Here is a 20,799-nt window from a genome sequence, read left to right as displayed (position 1 = left end):
ATCACACTTTTTCAGGGCTGCTCCACCGTTTAAGCCTTAATAATGAAGAGCTTCAGTTTACTTGTCCTTGACTCTTACAGCAGACTTTCCTCTACAAAGCAAATTAGCCACATTTTTCTTTAAAGTTTGTTCCCTTCCTCAAACAGCAGGAGTCAGTATTTGAGCAGCAATTTGTGACATGGCAATCCATTTACCTTCATCAACAAACATCTAAATTGCTCTATGGACTCGTTTAGATAGCAGTGACAAAAATAAATAAATAAATTTACCGTGCCTATGCAAGTGTATTCAAGGTCATATGTATAGAGGAAAAAGCCTGCAAGGAACCAGCTCTGAAACTGGGGGAAAACAGACCTGAGAAATATCATCTCACATTCGTGGTTTTTCGGAGACTTACAACCTTGATCTGCAGGTTTGATGTAATCCATGAAGACACTGGCACTTCAATTTAATTACAATTCAGCAGAGCTGAAGGTGACACTGAATCCAGCCAAATGTGGCTTGTCGGGTATCCCATCCCCTCTCCAAGTGACAGAATCATTAGAGCAGAGGTATCAGATTTTAGACATCAGTGGCATAGCTGCTATGGAAGGAGGATTTTTTTAGTTTTAAATTATGACACAATTTGGAGCTAGTCTAAAAATACAAACATATAGAGCCAGATTATTATTTAAATGCATGCACCGTAAATACATCGAGGAATAATAAAATCTTTTACATTCAGTCCTGGTGTTATTTGGGCTCATTCAGTATGCGATGACGCTGATGCAGTCTGACAGGTACAAACAAGCATCAGGTGTTCTCTGTCATCTAATTGATTGCTGTGTCGCGAGTTTCGTTGGAGAAAACGTGTAACCTGTTAATCTGAGGGCGTGCTTTATACAACCAAGGCCCCTTTCTCCGTGTAACCACGCCCAATCAGCTGGTTCCTGAAGTTCAGCGAGCCTGAGGAGGAAAAAAAAACTTTCCCTCGCTTCTGTGCGGTCTCTTGGTGAGCCGATGGTAGCCACCACTGTGTTTTGTTTTGGAGGATTACATTTTTAACGACTCTGAGCCGTGTCAGCATGTCCTTGACGGATCAGCAGTGGTGTCCCACAAGCGTCCAGGTAACGGTACTCCAAGCCAGGAGCCTTAGGATAAAGGGGAAAAGTGGCACCAACGATGCGTACGCGGTCATACAAGTGGGCAAAGAGAAGTACCAGACTTCAGTGGTGGAGAAATGCGTGGCTCCGGTGTGGAAGGAGGAGGCCTCTTTCGACCTCCCGCAGCTGAACCAGGGAGGAGGAGGCAGCACGCTGCACGTCCACGTCCTTCACCGGGCTCTGGTGGGCCCGGACAAACTGCTGGGACAGGCGGTCATTAATCTGTCACAGCTCAGTGAGGACAAAACACGCAACAAAACCGAGTAAGTTTTCGAGTACAGCCCCGAAGTCGGTGTTATCTGACGTAAAAAGTATTCAAAATGTAGTCACAGTACTAAAAATAAAACAAAACTACACAGAGTGACTCATTTCACAGTAGCAAGGGGAAACAGAACTATAATTATCGATGATTTCATATAACTCTGTCATGCAGTTGCCGATGATAACAGCATTTATTAAAATGGGTGGGGGCTTTTCACAAGCTGCAAATTTTTTCCCCTCCTTTAAAATGATTTCACTTAATTATTCGGCTATAACTGTCTTTAAACGGTTATCGATGTTGTGTCAAAGAGTGACCGTCTGCCAAAACTGATTTCCACTGTTTCCATGTTTTGTTTTGTTTTGTTTTTTTCTATGTAATGTCTTTACTTATATTGGTAAATTATATTGGTAAATAGACTTTAGTGAACAGTATTTACCAAGGGGTTATTTTAAAAGTATCTTTATGACTCTGTGTTATTGTACATCATAACCATTGCAGTTCTTTCTGGCCATCTAAAATATCTTTAGAGACCTATTGTTATATTTGTTGCAATTTCTGCTATCCTCTTGGCCTGATTACTCTTAAAAATACTTTTTAAATGGATAAATAAAAGCTATATAGAAGTCACTTTGCCAAAAACAGATTGGGGCTTCTACCTTGTGATAGGAATGTTGTTTGTGACTCAAGATGACTTGATATAATTCATGAGGGATTCATATGACATGTGACATATTATAGGCCAAAAAATTATTTATAGCATTTTAAATATGGGCAATCCCTTTTTGACAAATACCAGATCACATTAAAGTTACTTCAAAGGAAGCATCGCTTTGCCTGCAAAACCGTCCCCTTGGAGTTTCTCTGATCAATCACTCTTGCTATGCAGCCAGCCTCCTTGACCTCTCTAAAGACGGACACGTCAAAAGAAATCAAATGAGGATTTGTTGGTTTCTACTTGCATGTAAATGGGGACATTACGGGAGGCCAAGTGAATAATAAGCACCTCTGATTTTCATCTGTGACACAAGGGGAGGGAACCCTCGGTAGCTCCTTCTGTCAGTCATGCTGTAGTTTCTCGATCTTCATAACACCCCATTAAATAACCAGTATGGTCAGAATCAATAAACATGGTATAATTTGTGAAAACTGGCTAATGGTTGCCCTATGAGTGTTTTTATGTGTTTGCAAGCCTCACTGGGCATGACTCCAATATTTATCTGTTATATTTGGACTTTTTTTTTTTTTTCCCTTAAAGTTGTTGTGATGTGAGCTATTGGAGGATGCACGCTGTGCACTGTTTATGCATCAGTGCCCAGACCTGCTCTGGTGGGTTCGACTTAAGAGTGCCGCCTACTTGCTCCAGTAGAGCTTAAGGGATTTGTTCCCACTAAAGCAGCCTTTAAGAATGCCAAGCAGCATTATTTACCCAGGCAAATGAAGTGAGCTAGATGATTTACTTTCATTGACTGAAGGTGTCAACAAGAGGGAAATTGCATCAAGAAAACCCAAGCTTCTGTTCAATTTTTTCTTTGTTTCAGAAAATTAAAAACTTAAATGTTTAATTTAACAAAACTGCTAAATATAATTAACTATGTGAAAACATCCACACCCATCTATTAGTGTGCAGTAATAATGTAAGTGAACATGTTTTACTGGCCTTGCTGGTACTTTTCTATCTGCTCCTTTAAGCAGAAAATGCTCTTTACTCTGTTAAGTGTATTAGTGCTGAAGTTAAATTTTATTTATTATCCAAGACAAATCTGTCCAGGTCCACAGTGAGACATCTGTATCTCTGTAAGAATGGAAAACATTTTCTTTGTAAGCTGTTCCTGAGTGATTTATTCCCCCCGATGTGTAGCTGGTATTATACAAAAGCACACAACAATCTAGCCTGTTAATCTTAACTCAAACACACACACTTGTTCTCCTACCTGTTGAAAGGTTTTCTTGTTGGTTTTTTTTTTTTTTTTTTTTTTTTTTTTGGTTCCGCTTTGTTAAAGGTCTTTGGATAACTGCATCAACAAGAAGGCTGGATTTGATGTTGTGATTCATTAATTTTCACATTTCCTCCGCCATGAGGAAGCAAAGAGGTCTAGCCATACTCTGGCATTGTGTTTTTTGACTGAAATGAGCTGTGACTGAAAGGCATTTGGTCACAATTAATTTTTTATACCGCTCTGCCTGTTTGGCTAGTGCCCAGCTCTATTATGCTCTGGAAAGAGGATGCTCGAGTATGCAAATGTGAACTCCACCTGCCTGCAGGTTGGACTATCTGATCATGGCTGATTTAATATTTAAGTTTTCCTCAAGCAAAACTGCAGAAATCTGCATTTCTGCAGTATTTTTATTATGTGTGAAGTCAGAAGCTGGTGCTGTGTAAACACTAAGTTCGATCTCTGTTGATTTTTATGTGAGCTCTGCGAATGCACGTTGCCTCCGAGGTTTCATTCTGGCTGCTGCCTTACATTCCTGAACACCTTATCAAGGAAAAACAAACAGTGATGGCAACAGCAATGGTCATGCAAGGTCAGTTTGTCTGAGTAAGACCACTGTGGTAGTACCAAGCTTTATCACACAAGCAGGGTTACATGTGTCATGCTGCTAGCACAACAGTGCTACTGTTAAATGTGCACGATGTGTTTGTGAACTCTGGAAATCAAGAATTCGACCATGTTTAGCACTTTTTGCTTGTTGCTTGCAATAGACATTGGTATTTTATTATGAGGAACTATAGTTTGTGCAGCTGTGTGTGTTTGTTTGTTAATAATTAACAAGGAAATCTTCCATTTTTAGCAAACAAAACTGATTATTTAAAAAAAAAAAAAAAACAATCCCACTATGAGGTGCAGTGGTAGCTGCTCTGGTGCGCTTGTGGTCTTCCCGTAGTATGGTTTTCCCAGCTGTCATGGACATTTTCTTTTTAATTTCACTTATTAAAAAATGTCTGTCACACCAATAAAAAGACACTTTTAATTACATGCACATTAAAATAAAAACCCACTCATTGTATAAACAGACTCGTGAGTTTTGTTATATAAAATTTATGGGCTGCAACCCTGTCTCCAGAAAAGTTGGGGAAAATCTGCAAAGTTAAATTATTTTAATTATTTTCAAATCACTGAAATCATTTAGTTTACTGAAAGCTGTACAAAGAGCACACAGCAAATGTTGAAACTTAGACATGTCTTCAATATTTTTAATTTGAAGCTAGCAGAAAGTTCCAAGTCAGGTAGGGGCATGTTTACTTCTGCGTTACATCATCTCTTCTTTTGGCAGTATTGGGTATTTGAAGACTGAGGACACTAATATATAGTTATTTATGCAGAAAAGCCTTTCAGGCTTGATGTAGGACTTCTGTTCAGCATTTTTCGAGCTCCTCTGTCACATTTTTGTTCCATAATGTCCCACATATTTTCAGTTGGCAACAAGTCTGGACCGCAGGTGGGCCAGTTTGCATCCAGGCTTGTTTGCTATGAACCGTAATGTTTAATACCTGGATGATTTGAATTGGCAGTTTCTTGCTGAAATGTAGTAATGTGCAAAAGTTTTGAACCACCCCTCATTTCTTTATGTTTTGCTTCCAAGGAGCCAAACTTTCTTCTAATATCTGAGTGTGGTCCTGTGCGATCGTTTTCCATTTCAAAGGTTTTCTGTGGACAGTGGCTGCTTTTTCAATCACTTTCACTTCAGTCCAGATCTGAGCAATTTCTCTTTCTTTGCTAAACGTTAGCCTAACTAGCATAACTATCTGCAGCAGATGAACAGTATCTGAAAGTCATGTTTTTAAGAAACTGGGAAGGGAGATAGGGGCGGGGGGAGGAGGGTGTGGGGATCATCTTGACAGAGAACAGAGCAAAAGGCAGCCAACATCCAAAGATGCTTTAAATGTCCTTCAAGAAGCCTGGAGAACTATTCCGGAAGACTACTTAAAGAAATTACAAGAAAGCTTGTCACAGAGTTTATAAAGGTGGTCATGCCAAATACTGACTTTCAAGCTCATTTCAATGGTTTTACCTCATATCCTGTTTTCCATGCATGTTTGCCCATGTTTCAGTAAATAACTTCACCCTTTCCAGTTTTCCAAGAAAAAATATAAAGAGATGAGGGGTTGCACAGTCCTGTATGCCAGGCTTTCCCTTTAAAAAGCATGACCTGGGTGGACCAGCATGTTGCTCCGAAACATACACAGTATGGTCCAATATCCTAAATATATACTGTGTGGACACACATATTACACCATCTATACATTATACCTACAGGAGCTACTTATCCATGGAAACCCACGCCATGAAACTCTTGCACACCGTGTTTATGCTGATGTTAATACCAGAGGAGGTTCTAACTTATTCAATCATCAGTGTTTTGGACTTTGATGCACTATTTGCACTTGGCGACCTGCTCTGTAACATTTTATGTGGTGTGCCTTTTTGTGGCCAAGTGCTGTGGTTCCTAAACACTTCCATTTTGCAATATTACAGCCTACAGTTGATTGTGGAATATCTAAGAGGAAATGCATTTCCTCTTAGATGTATGTATTCTCACTTTTCAACTAATAACAAGTGTCAATAACCAGCCAGATATTCCCTCATAGTCTTTTTTTTTTTTTTTTTTTTTCAGAGTGTAGGAAGAACCAATTTTTAAAAGAATTTTGAATGTTTTGCTTGCCAGTCCACAGGACTGTTTTACACTTTGCCTCAATCAGTCTTAAAAAGACTTTGAGCAACAGTGCTTTTCTTCCCTCTTGTGGCTTTTTTTTTTTTTCTTCCCTCTCCTGTCCTTTTGTAGGGTTATGACTTGAATTTGAGGACCAACAGTGGTCTTCATTGGCTTTCATTGATTTCCACTACAGAGCATAGTCTGTTTTTAATGCTGTGCCACCTGAGGGCTGGGAGATCAGGACAGTTCAATATCAATTTAGCTTCCCACCTCCCTCTTTTTTTTTTTTTTTTTTTTTTTTTTTTTTTCTTTGCTAGATTCCAAATGTCTTTTCCATTGTAAATTTCAAAATGTTATTCATACTTTTATTTATTTATTTTACTTCTGGAAGAGGCTCTCTGGGATGTGCTTTTTATGCACAATCATGCTAAGTCATCTAGGTGTGTGTTGTTGTTTGTTTGTTTGTTTGTTTGTTTGTTTGTTTGTTTGTTTTGTTTGTTTTTTGTCTACCATTAACTATTTTTAAACATTGGGTTTGGGAGATTGTCTTTTGTTGCCAACATTTTTTTTTTTTTTTTTTTTTTTTTAAACCTATTAAAAAGGAGTTTCAATTTGTGCAATGTCTCATTTGTGCTACAGTTACACAAATATATGGGGTATTTGCATGACATACACATGGAGTTGTACAAGGGCATTACAGCAGCCGTCTTAGCGAGAAGCGTTAAATTAAAGGTGCTATCAAGCAGCCAACTTAATTCAGTTTTATTAATATAGCACTAGGTCGGGGAGGGACAAACATCTGATGCGACTGATTGGAGGGCGATGGGAAGTGGTGGAAATACAAACTGTGTGAAGTGCTCAGTGTATAAAGGGGAAGTCCCTGAGCCATTTGAGCCTATAGCACTATAAATAAATGATGGTTCAGGGTCAGCTGATACACACCTGACTGTCAACTATATCAAAAAAAGGTCTTAAGCCTAATCTTAAAAGTGGAGACTGTGTGTCTCCAAAAGCCTAACTGGGATCTAGTTCCATAGTAGAGGCCTGATAGCTGAAGGCAATGATTCCCATTAAACTTGTAGAAACTCCAGGAACCACAAGTAAGCCAGCAGTCTGAGAGCAAAATATTATGAAGACTTTAAGATGTGAAACATGATTAAAGGAATAATTATACACTTGTCATGAAACGGTGTAACGAGCTAATCTAGTAAGGACAGATCTCAAGTATAACTTCTGTTCATCATTTCTGACTTCTTACATAGCTTCATTGCCTTTTTCAAGTTACTGTGTGATCTAGCATATGTTATACAGTTTTTCAGTTTTAAAAGGCACCAATTTCATTCTCTGTTTTGGCAAAACAATGGGAAAGTGAGTTTCTTTTCTTTGCACTGACCTTCATTTTCTTTCTCTGACTCGTGGATACCAATAAGCCTTGAACATTATCACTGTTGAGCTGTTTAACTCACTCAGCTCTTCTCCCACTCACAGCTGGGTTCTGTGATAAGAAGACAGGGCATTGTCTTATCAGTAGTTCACAAGGAAGTGCGTGTGTGTGCACACGAAGTAAAATAGCTTTACAAAATGTTGAGTCATGCATTATCCTCCCCTGGCTCTGCCTGTCCAGCAGAGCTGCAATCTTTCTGCTACTTACAGAGGTGTGAGATTAGTCAAATGGCCTCATCATCACCCAGGATGTCTTGTATGAAAGCCATCAAAGCAGCTGTAACTCCTGCACAGCACTTACTACATTCAGCCAGCTAACGCCCAAACATTTTTGCAACTTCCCTTCTCATTTAACTGAAGTGACTTACTACTTCTGCTCTTTTTATTTAATTTTTTTCTTGTTCATGTGGGATGCAACTGTGTTGCAATGCAGTACTATTTTGTACTGTCAAAGTACTCATCTGCATGTGTTTTTGTCTATTTGTTTTTATATAAGTATGTTATGCATATATACGGCTGTTATTGTGTACATTTAATATAATTATAAAGATTTTACATTTGGTATAAAGAGGTTTGACAAATTGTCAACTTACAGTGAGGGGTTCTGGTGAGTTTAATGCTGCATATTCTGAATATTTAAGCACTCAGTGGAGTGGTTTCTCAAAGGGCGAGACTGTAGCTATCCAGAAGGCCTAAGTGACTGCTGATCCACATGCTAGACAGCAGACTTTAACACCAGAAATGCCAAATGGATATCTTTTGGAAGAAATCTCTTCATCTGTTTAGTAGGCCCCGAGAGGTTTGAAGTACAAATGATGAGCTCCTTAGACTACAAATGGGCCATTGTCATTAGTCTGTGCTGTCACTGGACACCTCAGTGTCACCTTGCTAGTACTGGGTGAGAGCCCTCTTTTGCCATCAGAATGGACTTAATTCTTTGTAGCATAGATTCAACAAACATTTCTCAGAGATTTTGCTGGATGTGTACGAAGAATGATGGATCCATGCTCTCATGTTGGTTGTGCACAACTCTGATCATCTAAATATGAGACTGTTGAAGGAGAATAATGACTATTGTTTAATTTTGGTCAGACATTAGAAAATGTACCTTCAGTTTTCTGTTCTTGGCTGACAGAAGTGGAGCCTGGTGTGGTTTTCTTCTGCTGTAGCCCATCTGCTTCAAGGTTTGACACAGTCAGATGCTCTTCTGCATGCCTCCATGGTTTTAAGTCATTTGTGTTACTTTGTCTGCATTCTGCCCCCTCCTCTGACTAAAAAGGTGTTTTTGCATTTAGAGAACTGCTAACCACTGGATATTTTCTTTTTCTTCTGTAAACTCTAGAGATGGTTGTTTAGGCAATTACTAGCAATTTCTGAAATATAATGGCAACAGAAACTACAGTATGCAACATTCAAATTCACTTATCATATTTCGTCTTTGTACTTCAGCAGTTCAGTCTGACCATGTTTACATTAAATTGCTGATTGACTGCTGTATGTGCATTTTAAATTCATAAAATTAAGAATAAATAGTTAATCAGTTTTAATCCAACAATTAACCTTCTTGTACTAGATTGCATGTAGATGATGAACTATCCTAATTTATCTCAGTACACACAAAGAACGGGACAGACAGTAAAGTTATTCTGGCAATGATATGACTGAAAAAGTGGAATTTTTTTGTTTTGTTTTTTACTTGTATTGAATGAAATATTTTTCATAACTTTATATCACTTGTAGATGTGTCCCCATCCCATCTAGACGCGTTCTGTTGAATGGCATTTATCAGGCAAGCATGAAGAAGCCACACATGACACAGTTATGTCAAGGCCTGAAATCTGCAAATCACAACCAATTACTCATCAGCAAGTAGGAGGCTGTGGATCGTTGACAGCAGTAAGCCATTTCAAAACTTCCAGGAAAAGGCGTTTTCCCCAGCTTCTTAATTTGTTTGCATGACATCTGAAGCATTCCTAGGATGATTAAAATCTCACCATATCTAACTCTGGATCATCCAAAGGAAGCGCTGTATTCAGTTCTTTTAGTGTGTGTGTGTGTGTGTGTGTGTGTGTGTGTATGTGTGGAATTTCAGTGGGCTGTGTTTTGTCAGGGCTGAAGTTGGAGGGAAAAGTCTATTTATGGCACACAAACGCGTGCATGCACAAAGCATCTTTGGACAATAATGTGTAATGCAGAGAAAGAGACAGAAGCCTGCAGCACAACAACAAATGCATGGCCTCGTCCTCATTTCCTCATTTCCCTAGGAATCCAGACTTCAGTGGGACTTGTTTGCTCAGTGGTGAGCTGACCTCAGATTTTTGCCTGATGGGCACTTTTTATGCTGACTGACTTTTTTTTTTTTTTCCTTTTTCCTATTGTGTTAGATTTCTTCTGCCTGTTCTGAGACCCTTCTGTCAGTACTGGATGGCGAAGGTGCAGAAACACTGGAAAGCTGGCCCTGTCTGGTCTTGCTTGGCATTTTTAGGATGTCTGTTTAGGATTTTTCAGCATTTTAAACATGAGACTTTAATTTTATGAATGAATTTTTAGGGCGTAACCAGCATTTATAATTGGTTACTTTATTGTCATCTTGGTGTGTTGTTATTATCCAGCTGTATCAAAATTCTCTTTGGTGTGCATGTGTTGTATATTTAAAGGATGAAGGGGGGGGTAATAACAGAATAAATTCCCTTGAACCTGGCAGGCTAAGTTTCGCAAGGATCCGACTAAATCTCGGATGAAAGCTTTCTCTTTCAAAGGGGCAGTTGGCTTGTTAACTCCCTGCAGGGTTGGTTGCATTATTTAGGAAAACTGGCATAAAACATTTTGACAGTGAACATCAGCACCGTACACCTACCATGCTCTGAAGATTTGATCATGTGAGACAAGCAACAAGGGAACAGGATTTAATAAAGGTTGTCAACTGCTGAGGGTACACACAGTACAAGCTTTCATAAATTCTGCAGGGCTGCTGTAGACTTGACAGAATTTATATTTTTAAGACTTTCCTTTATGGTCAGTTCGCTGGTTGAGCTTAGATCATCACAGACTTTCCAAAAACATTCACGCTGCCACTTTCCATTTGCAGTGAGATGGGTCATGATTTCTGCAAAGAGGAAAAATGAGCAGGACTAGACATTCACATTACTATAAATGAGTCCAAGTCTTGGTGACTCTCATTTGTTTAAATCATTTAGATCGTGATCAGTATTAATTTCTTTTGTTACAAGGGGTTTGTGGTGCATTTGATCTTTATAATCATTACAGAGACATTCAGTTTGGACCTTCAGACAGGCCTCACTTGACTTATAGATTGAGTGATAGATTTTGGTCACAAGTAGCTTGATTTTGTGATTGCACCCCACCTCTAAAACGACCACATATTTCTAGATATTTGATTTGCACTTTTATACAGTGGATGTGTAAATAAGTACAAAACGCTAATAATTTGTGTCTCTTCAACAGATGGTTTAAACTTCTTGATAAGACTGGTAAGCCAGACAAAGACAGAGGAGAGGTGCTTCTGGATATCCAGTTCATGAGAAACAACATGACTGCCAGCATGTTCGACCTTTCTGCTGCTGGCAAATCTCGGTCTCGTCTGGGCAAGTTCAAGGACAAAGTTCGTGGCAAGAAAAAGGAGTCAGATTCTGTGACCAGCGTGGCGCCGTCTTTCAGTCAGGTCCTGACGGACAGCGAGGAGGAGGGCACCGGGGATGGTGAAGCGGCGACGGGCAAGGATGGAAAACAGAAGAAACACAAGATTAAGTCTTTGTTTTCTCCAAAGTCCAACTTGCAGAAGAGCATGTCTCAGTCTATGTCTGTTCTGCCTGGGAAGAACTCCACGCTCACCGGCAGCCAATCATCTGGTCTGAATGTCGATTCCTCAGAGGGTCAGGAATGTACTTTTTCACCATTAATGCTTTCCTCTTTCATTATGTTGTGTTAACGCTCTCATCTTCTTTTCAGGTAAAAAGAAGTTCAAGTTCATGATACATAAACGCTCGGGCAGCTCAGGCAGCAAGGATTCATCATCTGGTCGTGAAAAACAGGTTTCTGTAGAACAGAGTAATTTATGCATCAATGGCAGTCACGTATACTGTGAGGAGCCGCCATCTCGGACTTCTCGCATCAGCTCAAACTTCAGTCTGGCCAGTTCAGGTCATGGATCAATGGAGGATGTCCCTGAAAACTCTCCACCACCTGAGCAACAAAAGGCAGCGAGGCAGTGTTCACCTTGGGAAGAGGATGAGAAGGAGGAGGAAGACACTCCTGAAGTTGAAAACGTTAAAGCGAATGTGAGTGATTTAGAAAGGACTATAATAGAGGAGGAGACGAAAGAAGAGAAGGTTAAAAGGCAACAAGAGAGGCTTGAAAGTTTAGCTGAGGACAGAGAAAAACAAGAGGAAGAGGAGACAAGGAGTAAAGAAGAGGAAAATATTAGAAGTGAGGAAGAAAAGAGAAGACAAGAGCAAGAGGAAAGGGTTAGGATGGAAGAAGAGCGTGAAAGATTGGCAGAGGAAAAGAGACTACAAGTCCTAGAGAGAAGGAAAATAGAGGAGGAAGAAAAGAAGAAAAGAGACGAAGAGGAAAGGATTAGAATTGAGGCAGAGAAGAAGAGGTTAGAAGAAGAGGAGAGGGTTAAGATGGAAGAGAGAAGGCAAGAAGAGCAAAAACTGGCAGAGGAAAAGAGACTTGAGGAAGAGATGAGGGCACAGGAAGAGAGGAGACGGCAAGAAGAGGCAAAAATAGCTGAGGAAAAGAGACTGAAAGAAGTAGAGAGAAGGAAACTTGAGGAGGAAAGAAGAAAGCAAAGAGATGAAGAGGAAAGGATTAGAATTGAGGAAGAGAAGAAGAGACTAGAAGAGGAGGAGAGGGTTAAGATGGAGGAAAAGAGAAGGCAAGAAGAGCAAAAAGTGGCAGAGGAAAAGAGACTTGAGGAAGAGAAGAGGGCACAAGAAGAGAGGAGAAGGCTAGAAGAGGCAAAAATAGCTGAGGAAGAAGAGAGGATTAGAAAGGAAAATGAGGAGGAAGAGAGGAGACAAAAAGAGGAGGAGGAGCTGCTGAAAAAACTAGAAGAAGAGCAAAAGAAAAAAAGGATACAGTTGGAGCAGGAAAGGAAGCAAAGGGAGGAAGAAGAGAGGGTTAAGAAAGAGGAAGAGAAGAAAAGGCAAGAAGAGGAGGAACGGGCTAAGAAAGAAAGGGAAGAACATGAGAGATTAGAGGAGGAGAGGAAACGGATTGAGGCAGAGGAGAAAATTAGACGACAAGAAAGGATCAGGATGGAAAAAGAGGAAAAAAGGAGACTAGAAGAACAAGAAAATCAAAGAGCTGAAGAGGAAAGACTTAGGAAAGAGGAGGAGAAGAGACGGGAGGATGAGGAGAGGGCTAGGAAGCAAAGAGAAGAATATGAAAGACTGTTAGAGGAAAAAATGCAACAAGAAGAACAAAGAAGACTTGAGGAAGAGGAAAGAATTAGAAGGGAAGAAGAGGAAAGGGTTAGGATGGAGGAAGAGATGAAGAGGAGAAAAGAGGAAGAAGAGAGGACTAGAAAGGAAAAGGAAGAAATGGAGAGGCTGGAGGAAGAGAGAAGACTGCAGGAACAAGAAAAGTGGAGGATTGAGGAAGAGGAGAGGATTAGGAGTGAGAAGAAGGAAGAGGAGGCAAGGAAGCTGGAGAAGTTGAGGAATGCAGAAGAGCAAGAGAAGAGGGGAAACAAAACAACAGATGAAGTTAGGGCTGCAGGGAAGAAACCCAAAGTGAGCAGTCCTGCAGTCACTTCCACTAATCCTTTTGATGAAACCTTCTCTTCCAACCCCTTTGAGGAGATTCCCAAGTCCCTCGACAGCAGCACAGCTGACGAGCCAACGGTTCAGCAACGGTTAGTTAAAGCTATACGCTACGTCAATCACAAGCACTGCAGTAAAAGTGTGATTTAATAGTCTTACCTTGAAATACTTGAATTCATTCATACATGTATACATACAACCTCCTTAGCTCTCGAGAACCTCTGACTTTACAGAGGGAGTTTATTTACAGTGCATTTAAACAATTTTGTTAATGTAATTTTAAAACGACCAGACAACAGCTCAAGGTGGATGGAATTTTAAGGTTCTCAGTCTTTGTTTAGCATTTTCTCCATAGCACTCAGTACCAAGTACAATTGTGGATAAAGACAATGGAATTTTTTTTTTTTGTTTTTTTTTTTTTCTGGTCACGAATGTAAAAAGTTGGCAAATCAAACCTGATTTTAGCGATTCAGGTCACTCTTTCCAATTCATTTATTTATTTATTTTTTTCCTTTTCAAAGTGGTGCATTAAAGTCCTTCCAAAGCTGTTGTAAAACAAATTAGAACCACAGGTTTCAGGCAAGGCTGGAGGAAATGTCAAAGGAAAATTGAAATCTTTGTAGTGTCCTCCGGGAATATTAACACTTCGACAAAAAAAGTTTGTGCAAATTAATTCAGACGTTAAAATGCTTTTCCTTTTAAGAGAAACTGCCCTGTGCTGGTAACGCTTAAAAGGCTTGGTGATCACCCCAAGGTAGTTACATTGAACCTCTGTAGACCTTTCCTCAACTAAAGTGTTAGACCGCCTGACATTGTTAAGCATTACATAATGTGCACGGTTGACCAGGCTTAAAAGCAGAACAGGACAGCATCAGGAGCAGAAGAGAAAAGGAGGTAGTGGAGCTGAATTATAATGGTTGATTTAAAAACAACACAACGATGATGTACATGCAGGGAATGTGTTATCTGAAGTTACCTTTTGTGCTTTTGCTCCGTCACAGGTCAGCAGCAGTTCTTCTCAGTACTTCTCTATTTAATAGAATAGAATAGAATTCAACTTTATTGTCATTGCACATGTCACAGGTACAGGGCAACGAAATGCAGTTTGCATCCATCCAGAAGTGCTTTAGCCATGATATAGCTATATTACAATATATATTACCAATAATATAGATATGTAAGTATATTACAGAATGGGTCTATTACGGTATGTAATATGTTATGAATATGCTATAACTATAAGTATGTACAGGCTATGAACAGGATATAAATATGAAAAAAAAAAAACTACACAGAATATGAAATAAAGAACTATACAGAAATATGAGATATACAGCTATACAGAAATGGGAACTATGCAAGTTGTAAACAGTTGTAGAATTAAAAGTTATCGTATGATTATTTACACAGAACTATACAGTAGTGCAGTTAAGAGGCTATATAAAGTGCTAGTGTGTGTGTGTGTGTGTGTGTGTTAACATGGGTCAGATGTCAGGAGGCAGAGTAATGGGAACATAAGTGACACATGTGACTGTTGCACAGCTATGTGTGCGTTACAGTTTATATAATTTTGCAGACTGGGCTGAAAGATTGAGCTCACTGCATAGTTTTACCTCATTATGTGAAGTGAAAAATACTAGAAACTTTGTGAAGAAGTCAGTTTGACAGAAGAAGTAGATGGAAAGAAACTTCAGATGTGCTCAGCACATTAAAATACATTTCCTTTTATAATAGTATCTCAATATCTTATGTTACCTTTTCACTTTCTTTTGGTTGTCCTATAACATTGCAAGAGAATTTGGGACAAGGTATCTTTAATATTGTGAAAAATAAAGTCCTATTATATCAATCTATATTACTTGCATCATTAGTGTGTTTAGCCCCCCACGCCTACCAACCCTCAGTTGAATTCCTGTAATTAAATGCTGACGTATGCCCAAATGTTATATAGTCTGTCTCATTTCCAGGTGTCACTCTGCCATGTCATCGGTGAGAAGTAAGACTGGTTCTGTGGATGAAAAGGACCTGATTAGTACTCAACGGGAGAAGCGAGCAGCTCCTCAGCCGCCAGTAAGGAGTCAAGCTGGCAAGCAGCCTCACAGGGAGCAGGATGTGCCGGCACGACATCTGGCACAAATTAACAAGCAAAGCAAAGACAAAGATGTCAAAACTGTCAGTGTTCCCCCACAGCGCTCGGTGCAAATGATCGCTCCGCTGTGTAGGTCTCCCACAGATTCAAAGAACTCCCAGAGCCTGATGCAAAGCAATAACGCTAATGGAACAACAAACGAAGCCAAACACAGCAAACGTCCTGCGCCGTCCGTACCTCCTCCTGTGGGAGAAAAGCAGTCATCAGAACCAAAAACGAGCTCTAATCTAGGCGGCGCAGAGACCAAACAAGTTAAAGTTGTTTGTGGCTTAAATCCTTTTGAGGATGATGAAGATGAAAGTGAGCTCACAGCTCAAGATGACACAGCAGTCTCTAGTAATACTGGTTCAATACACTGGCCTGCAGCTGTGTCACAAAGTGCAGATAAAGATGCTGCCTCTCAACCAAAAATCAAATCCTCAAAGACGGCCCACGCTCCCCCACCTCCTGCAAAGAATGACATCAGCTCGAACACTTTAACGAACCCGGGCACGGAAAGAAGCCATGCTACAGGTGATCGAAGTGCAACTGCGCCCGATAACGATGCACTCCAAGCATGCGACCCGTATTATGAGTCCACAAGTCCTGGGCATGTCCCAGTGAGTCCACTCCAAGAGTCCCAGTCCCTTAAAGTCCAGAATATAGTGGAGACAGATGTGAAGAAAGACTGGGCCCCTACACCTTCACGCAGGTGAGATGGTTTGGTTGCTAAAGAATAACTTTTATAGGTCAAATGTTACTATATTTATATTTTTATCTGTACGCACGTTTCATTTGTGTAATTTGCAACATTCAATCTTATTAGCTTTCACTTACACAAATGTTCAATGTATTCTGTACAGTATAGTAAGCTTGATATGGGTGAACTGAGTTTTATTATTGGGTATTATGTTCAGTTTAATTGTTGAATGGATTACTGCGCAGTGTACTTGGTTATACGGTTTCCTTTACTCCCATTCAACAGGTGCTTACGTCTGTCTTTTATGCTTTGTTTTCATCATTTCAGGCTTCAGCCGGTAAGACCTCTTAATCCTCTTGAGCAGCAGGGTGCCTCAGTTGTTCAAGAGGAAAATGAAAACAAATCCACAGGAATCCCCAGTGGACTTCAGGACAAAACAACGGTATTTGTTTCTAACTCCCTCTCTCTCTCTCTCTCTCTCCCTTTTTAAGATTTTCAACAAGAAATAGGCTGATGGAATTTAAGTTTCTTATATCCTGGCACTTTTAAAGCATGCTTTGTCGCTCCACAGGTGGATGACAGTGGGATGAAAGGGCCTTACTCCCAGCTGACCCGGGAGGAACTGATCTCTCTGATCTTGAAACAGGAGAACCAGCTCTCGGAGAGAGATTATAAGATATCGGAGCTGGAGCAGTACATTGATAATTTACTTGTGCGAGTCATAGAAGAGAAGCCAAGTATCCTCATGTCCTTGACCGCTATGAAGAAAGCTGCTTAGGTAGCTTTGCAGGCATCACTGTATTCTTGCTGCACTTAATCAGACCTGTTTATTCACAGCTCGTCCACATTAGAAATATCACTTTATATATTGGTTACGTTAATGCAACTGGAATACTTTTGCTGTAAAGTGTGGAGGAACACTTTAGATTTCAAATATTTCATCACCCAATAAAATTAATGATTTGAGGGAAAGAAAATCTTTGAAATATTTGAAATATTTAGCTCTCTCAGCTAAAGGATTCAGTTTGGAAAGACTTTGTAGTTTTTAGATGATCGATAAATTTAGACATTTGTTTCATGTGAGTTTAAAGGATATCTTGTATATATCTGGTCATGCCTGTCATCTTTCTTCTGGAAATAACTTTGATAAATGTGTAATCCTGCCAGCATACCAGACTTGTTGCATTTCACGGTGAAACTCGAGTTGATTTCTCTCTGTAGAGCTTACTGTCAAAGTTTACTGCTAATTCCCATGTGCACTTTAAGTAGCTCACACTATTAACTGTTAAGACACTGAACACTGTACTGAGTATTTTTACTGCTTAAATAAATTTGAAAAATAAAATAAAACCATGAATTAATACAAACACTGTCTGCTACCTTATTTAGTTTCTGATCAGATTATAGCGCGTTTTAAAGATTAGTTTTCCTTTCCTGAAGAAACAGTTGTTCTTGTTTTTTAAATCTTAATTTATATCCTGGAATATTTTTCTGTAGGCTTAATTTCATCTCTGTACGCAGTACTGAAATTTAAGTGTACATGGTCTTCTTCATCATCTTAAAATTAATCTTGACATTAATTTACTAAAGCTTGTTTAAAACATTTGCTTTTGGTGATGTCAAAGGAGAATGGCCAGACTGCTTTAAGCTGATAGGAAGCCAACAGGAAGTCAGATAACCACTCATTATAACCAAGGTGTGCAGAAGAGCATCTCTGAATGAACAGCATATTAAAGCTTAAAGCAGATGGGCTACTGCAGCAGAAGACCACACCGGGGGCCATTCCTGTCAGATGTAAACAGGAATCTGACCTCAGTCCAACAGAGCACCTTTGTGATGTGGTGGAATGTGAGACCTGCATCGTTAATGTGTAGCCAACAAATCTGCATCAACTGTGTGATGCTGTCAGGTCAATATGGACCAGAATCTGTGAGGAACGTTTCCAGCATGTTGCTGAATGTGTGTCATTATGAATTAAAGCATTTCTCAAGACAAAAGGGGCCCCGCCCGGTACCAACACGGTGTACCTGTACGCGAATCACATGGTTAGGTCACCTAGCAGTATTTATAAAACTGAGGATTACTCTGATTTAACATTTGATCTCCTTTTGGAAAAATAAAAACAATAATCATATGAAAATTTCTAGTAATGCAGAGGCTAAGGTTGAAAATCGTGTTTAATCATATCGTCAACATGACCCTAAGATTGCTTAGTCTAAAGTTTGTCTGAAGACAGTCTGCTTGGATATCCTTTTATGCTGTACAAAACATGATGTTCTTGGATATTTCTTCAAGAACTGGTCATGAACAGATGGAGTAATTTGAGATAAACAATCCGGTAATATGAGTACTAATGGGAAACTTGCCTTGGCTGTGATGAGTTCTCAAGGTCTCAAACTGTGAAGTTGTCCTAAAAAAGGTCCCTGACCTCCGTTGCGTCTACCTTCTCAGAATTTATAGTTTAATAATTCAACAGTAACTTCTCAAAGATGGGTTAAAATGTTAGAGCTACTAATCCACGTCAAAGGGGGGTGGTTCGAGCATCTTACAAAGGTGCCTCCTGGGTGTTCCAGGCATGCGTGACTGAGAAGAGACCCCAGGGTAGACTCGGGACGTGCTGGAGAGATTATATCTCTTGGCTGGCCTGGGAACGCCTCAGTGTTCCACCAGATAATTTGGAGAATATAGCTGGGGAGGGAGAGGTCTGGGTCTCTCTGTTTAGGCTGCTGCTCCTACGATGGATGGATAGATGGGTGAATGAATGGGTGGGTGGGTTAGTAAATGAGTGAGTGGGTCCACAGTTTCAATCTACACAGAAAATGGCGTCCCTCCCACGGCTTACATGGACCATCAGTCATATATCTTACCAAATTCCCTCAGAATGGGAAAAATGACTCCTAATAGCAAAAGGTTATCAAAACTCCTGATCAGTAGTCTGTGCGCAAGTGTCTATATTATTCTCTCCCAACTATCCCTGTAACTCTCTCAAAACCTTCCATAATTACATAAATGTGAAAGGAGTCCAGCCAACATTTGTGTCAGTATTTCTTCTTTCTTCAGTATCTACCTTTTTCTGTCTCTTTCATGTTGGGAAGCTTAGATTGTTTTTCTTCTATACTGCCTTGAGTTAAACCAGGACATTGTTGGTGTTGGGTTTCCATATTAACACAGTGTCCGAGTGAGTAGACAATTTTAGGTGAAGGAGTCACTGAGTTTTGCAACCTGTAAGATTATTTCTGGGAATTATTTGCTTACCTCATTGCCCTGCAGCCTTGCTGGCTCTGGTTCCAGTCTTAGAGTACCAAGCCTGTTTTAGTCCATTTCCCTGCTCTGGACACCTGCATGACTCCATTATACCTGCCCCCAGTCTTTACAGCCCCTACAGTGTGCTTGATTGTTTAGGACTCCTGCATGCTTCTGATACTGCTTCACTTGTTCTCTCATTCAGGAAATTCAGCAATCGGCAGTGTCTTTGAGTTTTTGTGTGCGTGTAACGCATTGTGATATCCTTTTCTACCTTCCCTTTCTAAGTAGCTGACAGTGATTTCTCTTATTTGCATTATATAGTGGTGACCAGCTGTTATCCTAGTGTAGATTTGTGTAGTGTGGCACTTTGCATTTGTTAGCATTTTACAGACTGGGAAGACCGCACATTTTAAACAGATGCATTTGTCAAATGAGCTTTTACACTCTCAGAGGAAACATTATGTGCATTATCTGCTGTAGATATGTTTTTGGGGTTTTTTTGGTCTTCTTTCTCATGTGTTGCACAACTATGCTTATTGTTTTCCCAGTATGGGTCAACAAGCTTAGTTGCATCACTTTTTTATTCAGATTAGAGTTGGACTGATTCCTGAAATAATTTCAAGGAGGGCTGGTCTCTTTAGGTTTACTATAGAAAGGTTACCTCCCTACTTTATGTAGAGTTCTAGTCTGGTCTTAATTTTTTCTTTATTGTAGCACAAATGTATTGACCTCAGTGTCTTTCGCTGGCCCTATTTGCCTTTCAAATGCACATATTTTGCACTGCATGGATGGATCTAACTGAGATATTATGATATGTTGGCTCTTGAAGAAAAGAGTGAAACAGGGATTTTTCTTTTGAACTACTTTTATAACCACTGGTAATTTTTGGTATTGTTTTTTTGTTCCTGTCTTTTTGTGTTCATTCCAGCCTGTAATGGCATCCTCTGTTGTTCATCTTGTGTGAGTCTTCATTTTGATTGTGATGACGTCTGTGATGACGCATTTGGCCTCCTGATTCTTTTGTGAGTCTTCTTCGTGAATACTCACACTACTTGAAGTCCACTTTTTCATGGCTTTTTGGGGTTGCTTTTCTTCTCCATCATTCTTTTTGTTCTTTGATGCCTGTTCTTTCACTGGAACTTCTCTCTGCACTGACATTTTCTGTTATTTATTAATGCTCCATTCTCCATGTTGCCCTCAAGTCATTCCGATTTCATGCTGTGAGTCGTTCTTGGGTAAGTAGTTTATCCTGCTGTGATGAGTAGCCTAAATGCCCTCTCTAACATTTCTTTCTTCCTCAGTCTTTTTAGTCTTGCAACATCATCAGAATCCCTTACTCATTTCATGACTTTCCTTTTCATTTATTACTCAACTCTCTCACACCATTTTGAATTTCTGGTCCATGCTGAGGAATGAGGTTTACAGAGCTACCA

General features: G+C 39.8%; 1 protein-coding gene across 2 annotated transcripts; it reads left to right on the top strand.

Annotated features, from left to right (window-relative positions):
- Positions 1-911: 911 nt before the first annotated feature.
- Positions 912-17,487, top strand: rab11fip1b (RAB11 family interacting protein 1 (class I) b). Of its 2 annotated transcripts, none has more exons than XM_085279492.1 (6): positions 912-1,405; positions 10,969-11,372; positions 11,473-13,384; positions 15,260-16,132; positions 16,448-16,562; positions 16,692-17,487. In XM_085279492.1, the coding sequence occupies exons 1-6, from the start codon at positions 1,065-1,067 to the stop codon at positions 16,896-16,898; spliced, it is 3,852 nt and encodes a 1,283-aa protein (XP_085135618.1). In that variant the 5' UTR covers positions 912-1,064; the 3' UTR covers positions 16,899-17,487. The 2 variants fall into 2 exon arrangements, with proteins under 2 accessions (XP_085135618.1, XP_085135617.1); XM_085279491.1 differs by having other exon boundaries at positions 913-1,405; positions 10,969-11,396.
- Positions 17,488-20,799: the final 3,312 nt, after the last annotated feature.

This window comes from Mchenga conophoros, linkage group LG7 (assembly GCF_057382185.1).
Source record: "Mchenga conophoros isolate Kocher_MC1m ecotype Shallow Benthic linkage group LG7, M_conophoros_male_GT1.1, whole genome shotgun sequence".
Classification (NCBI taxonomy): Eukaryota; Metazoa; Chordata; class Actinopteri; order Cichliformes; family Cichlidae; genus Mchenga; species Mchenga conophoros.
The sequence above is the reverse complement of the archived record's forward strand: the minus strand, read 5'-3'. Positions and strand labels throughout refer to the sequence as shown.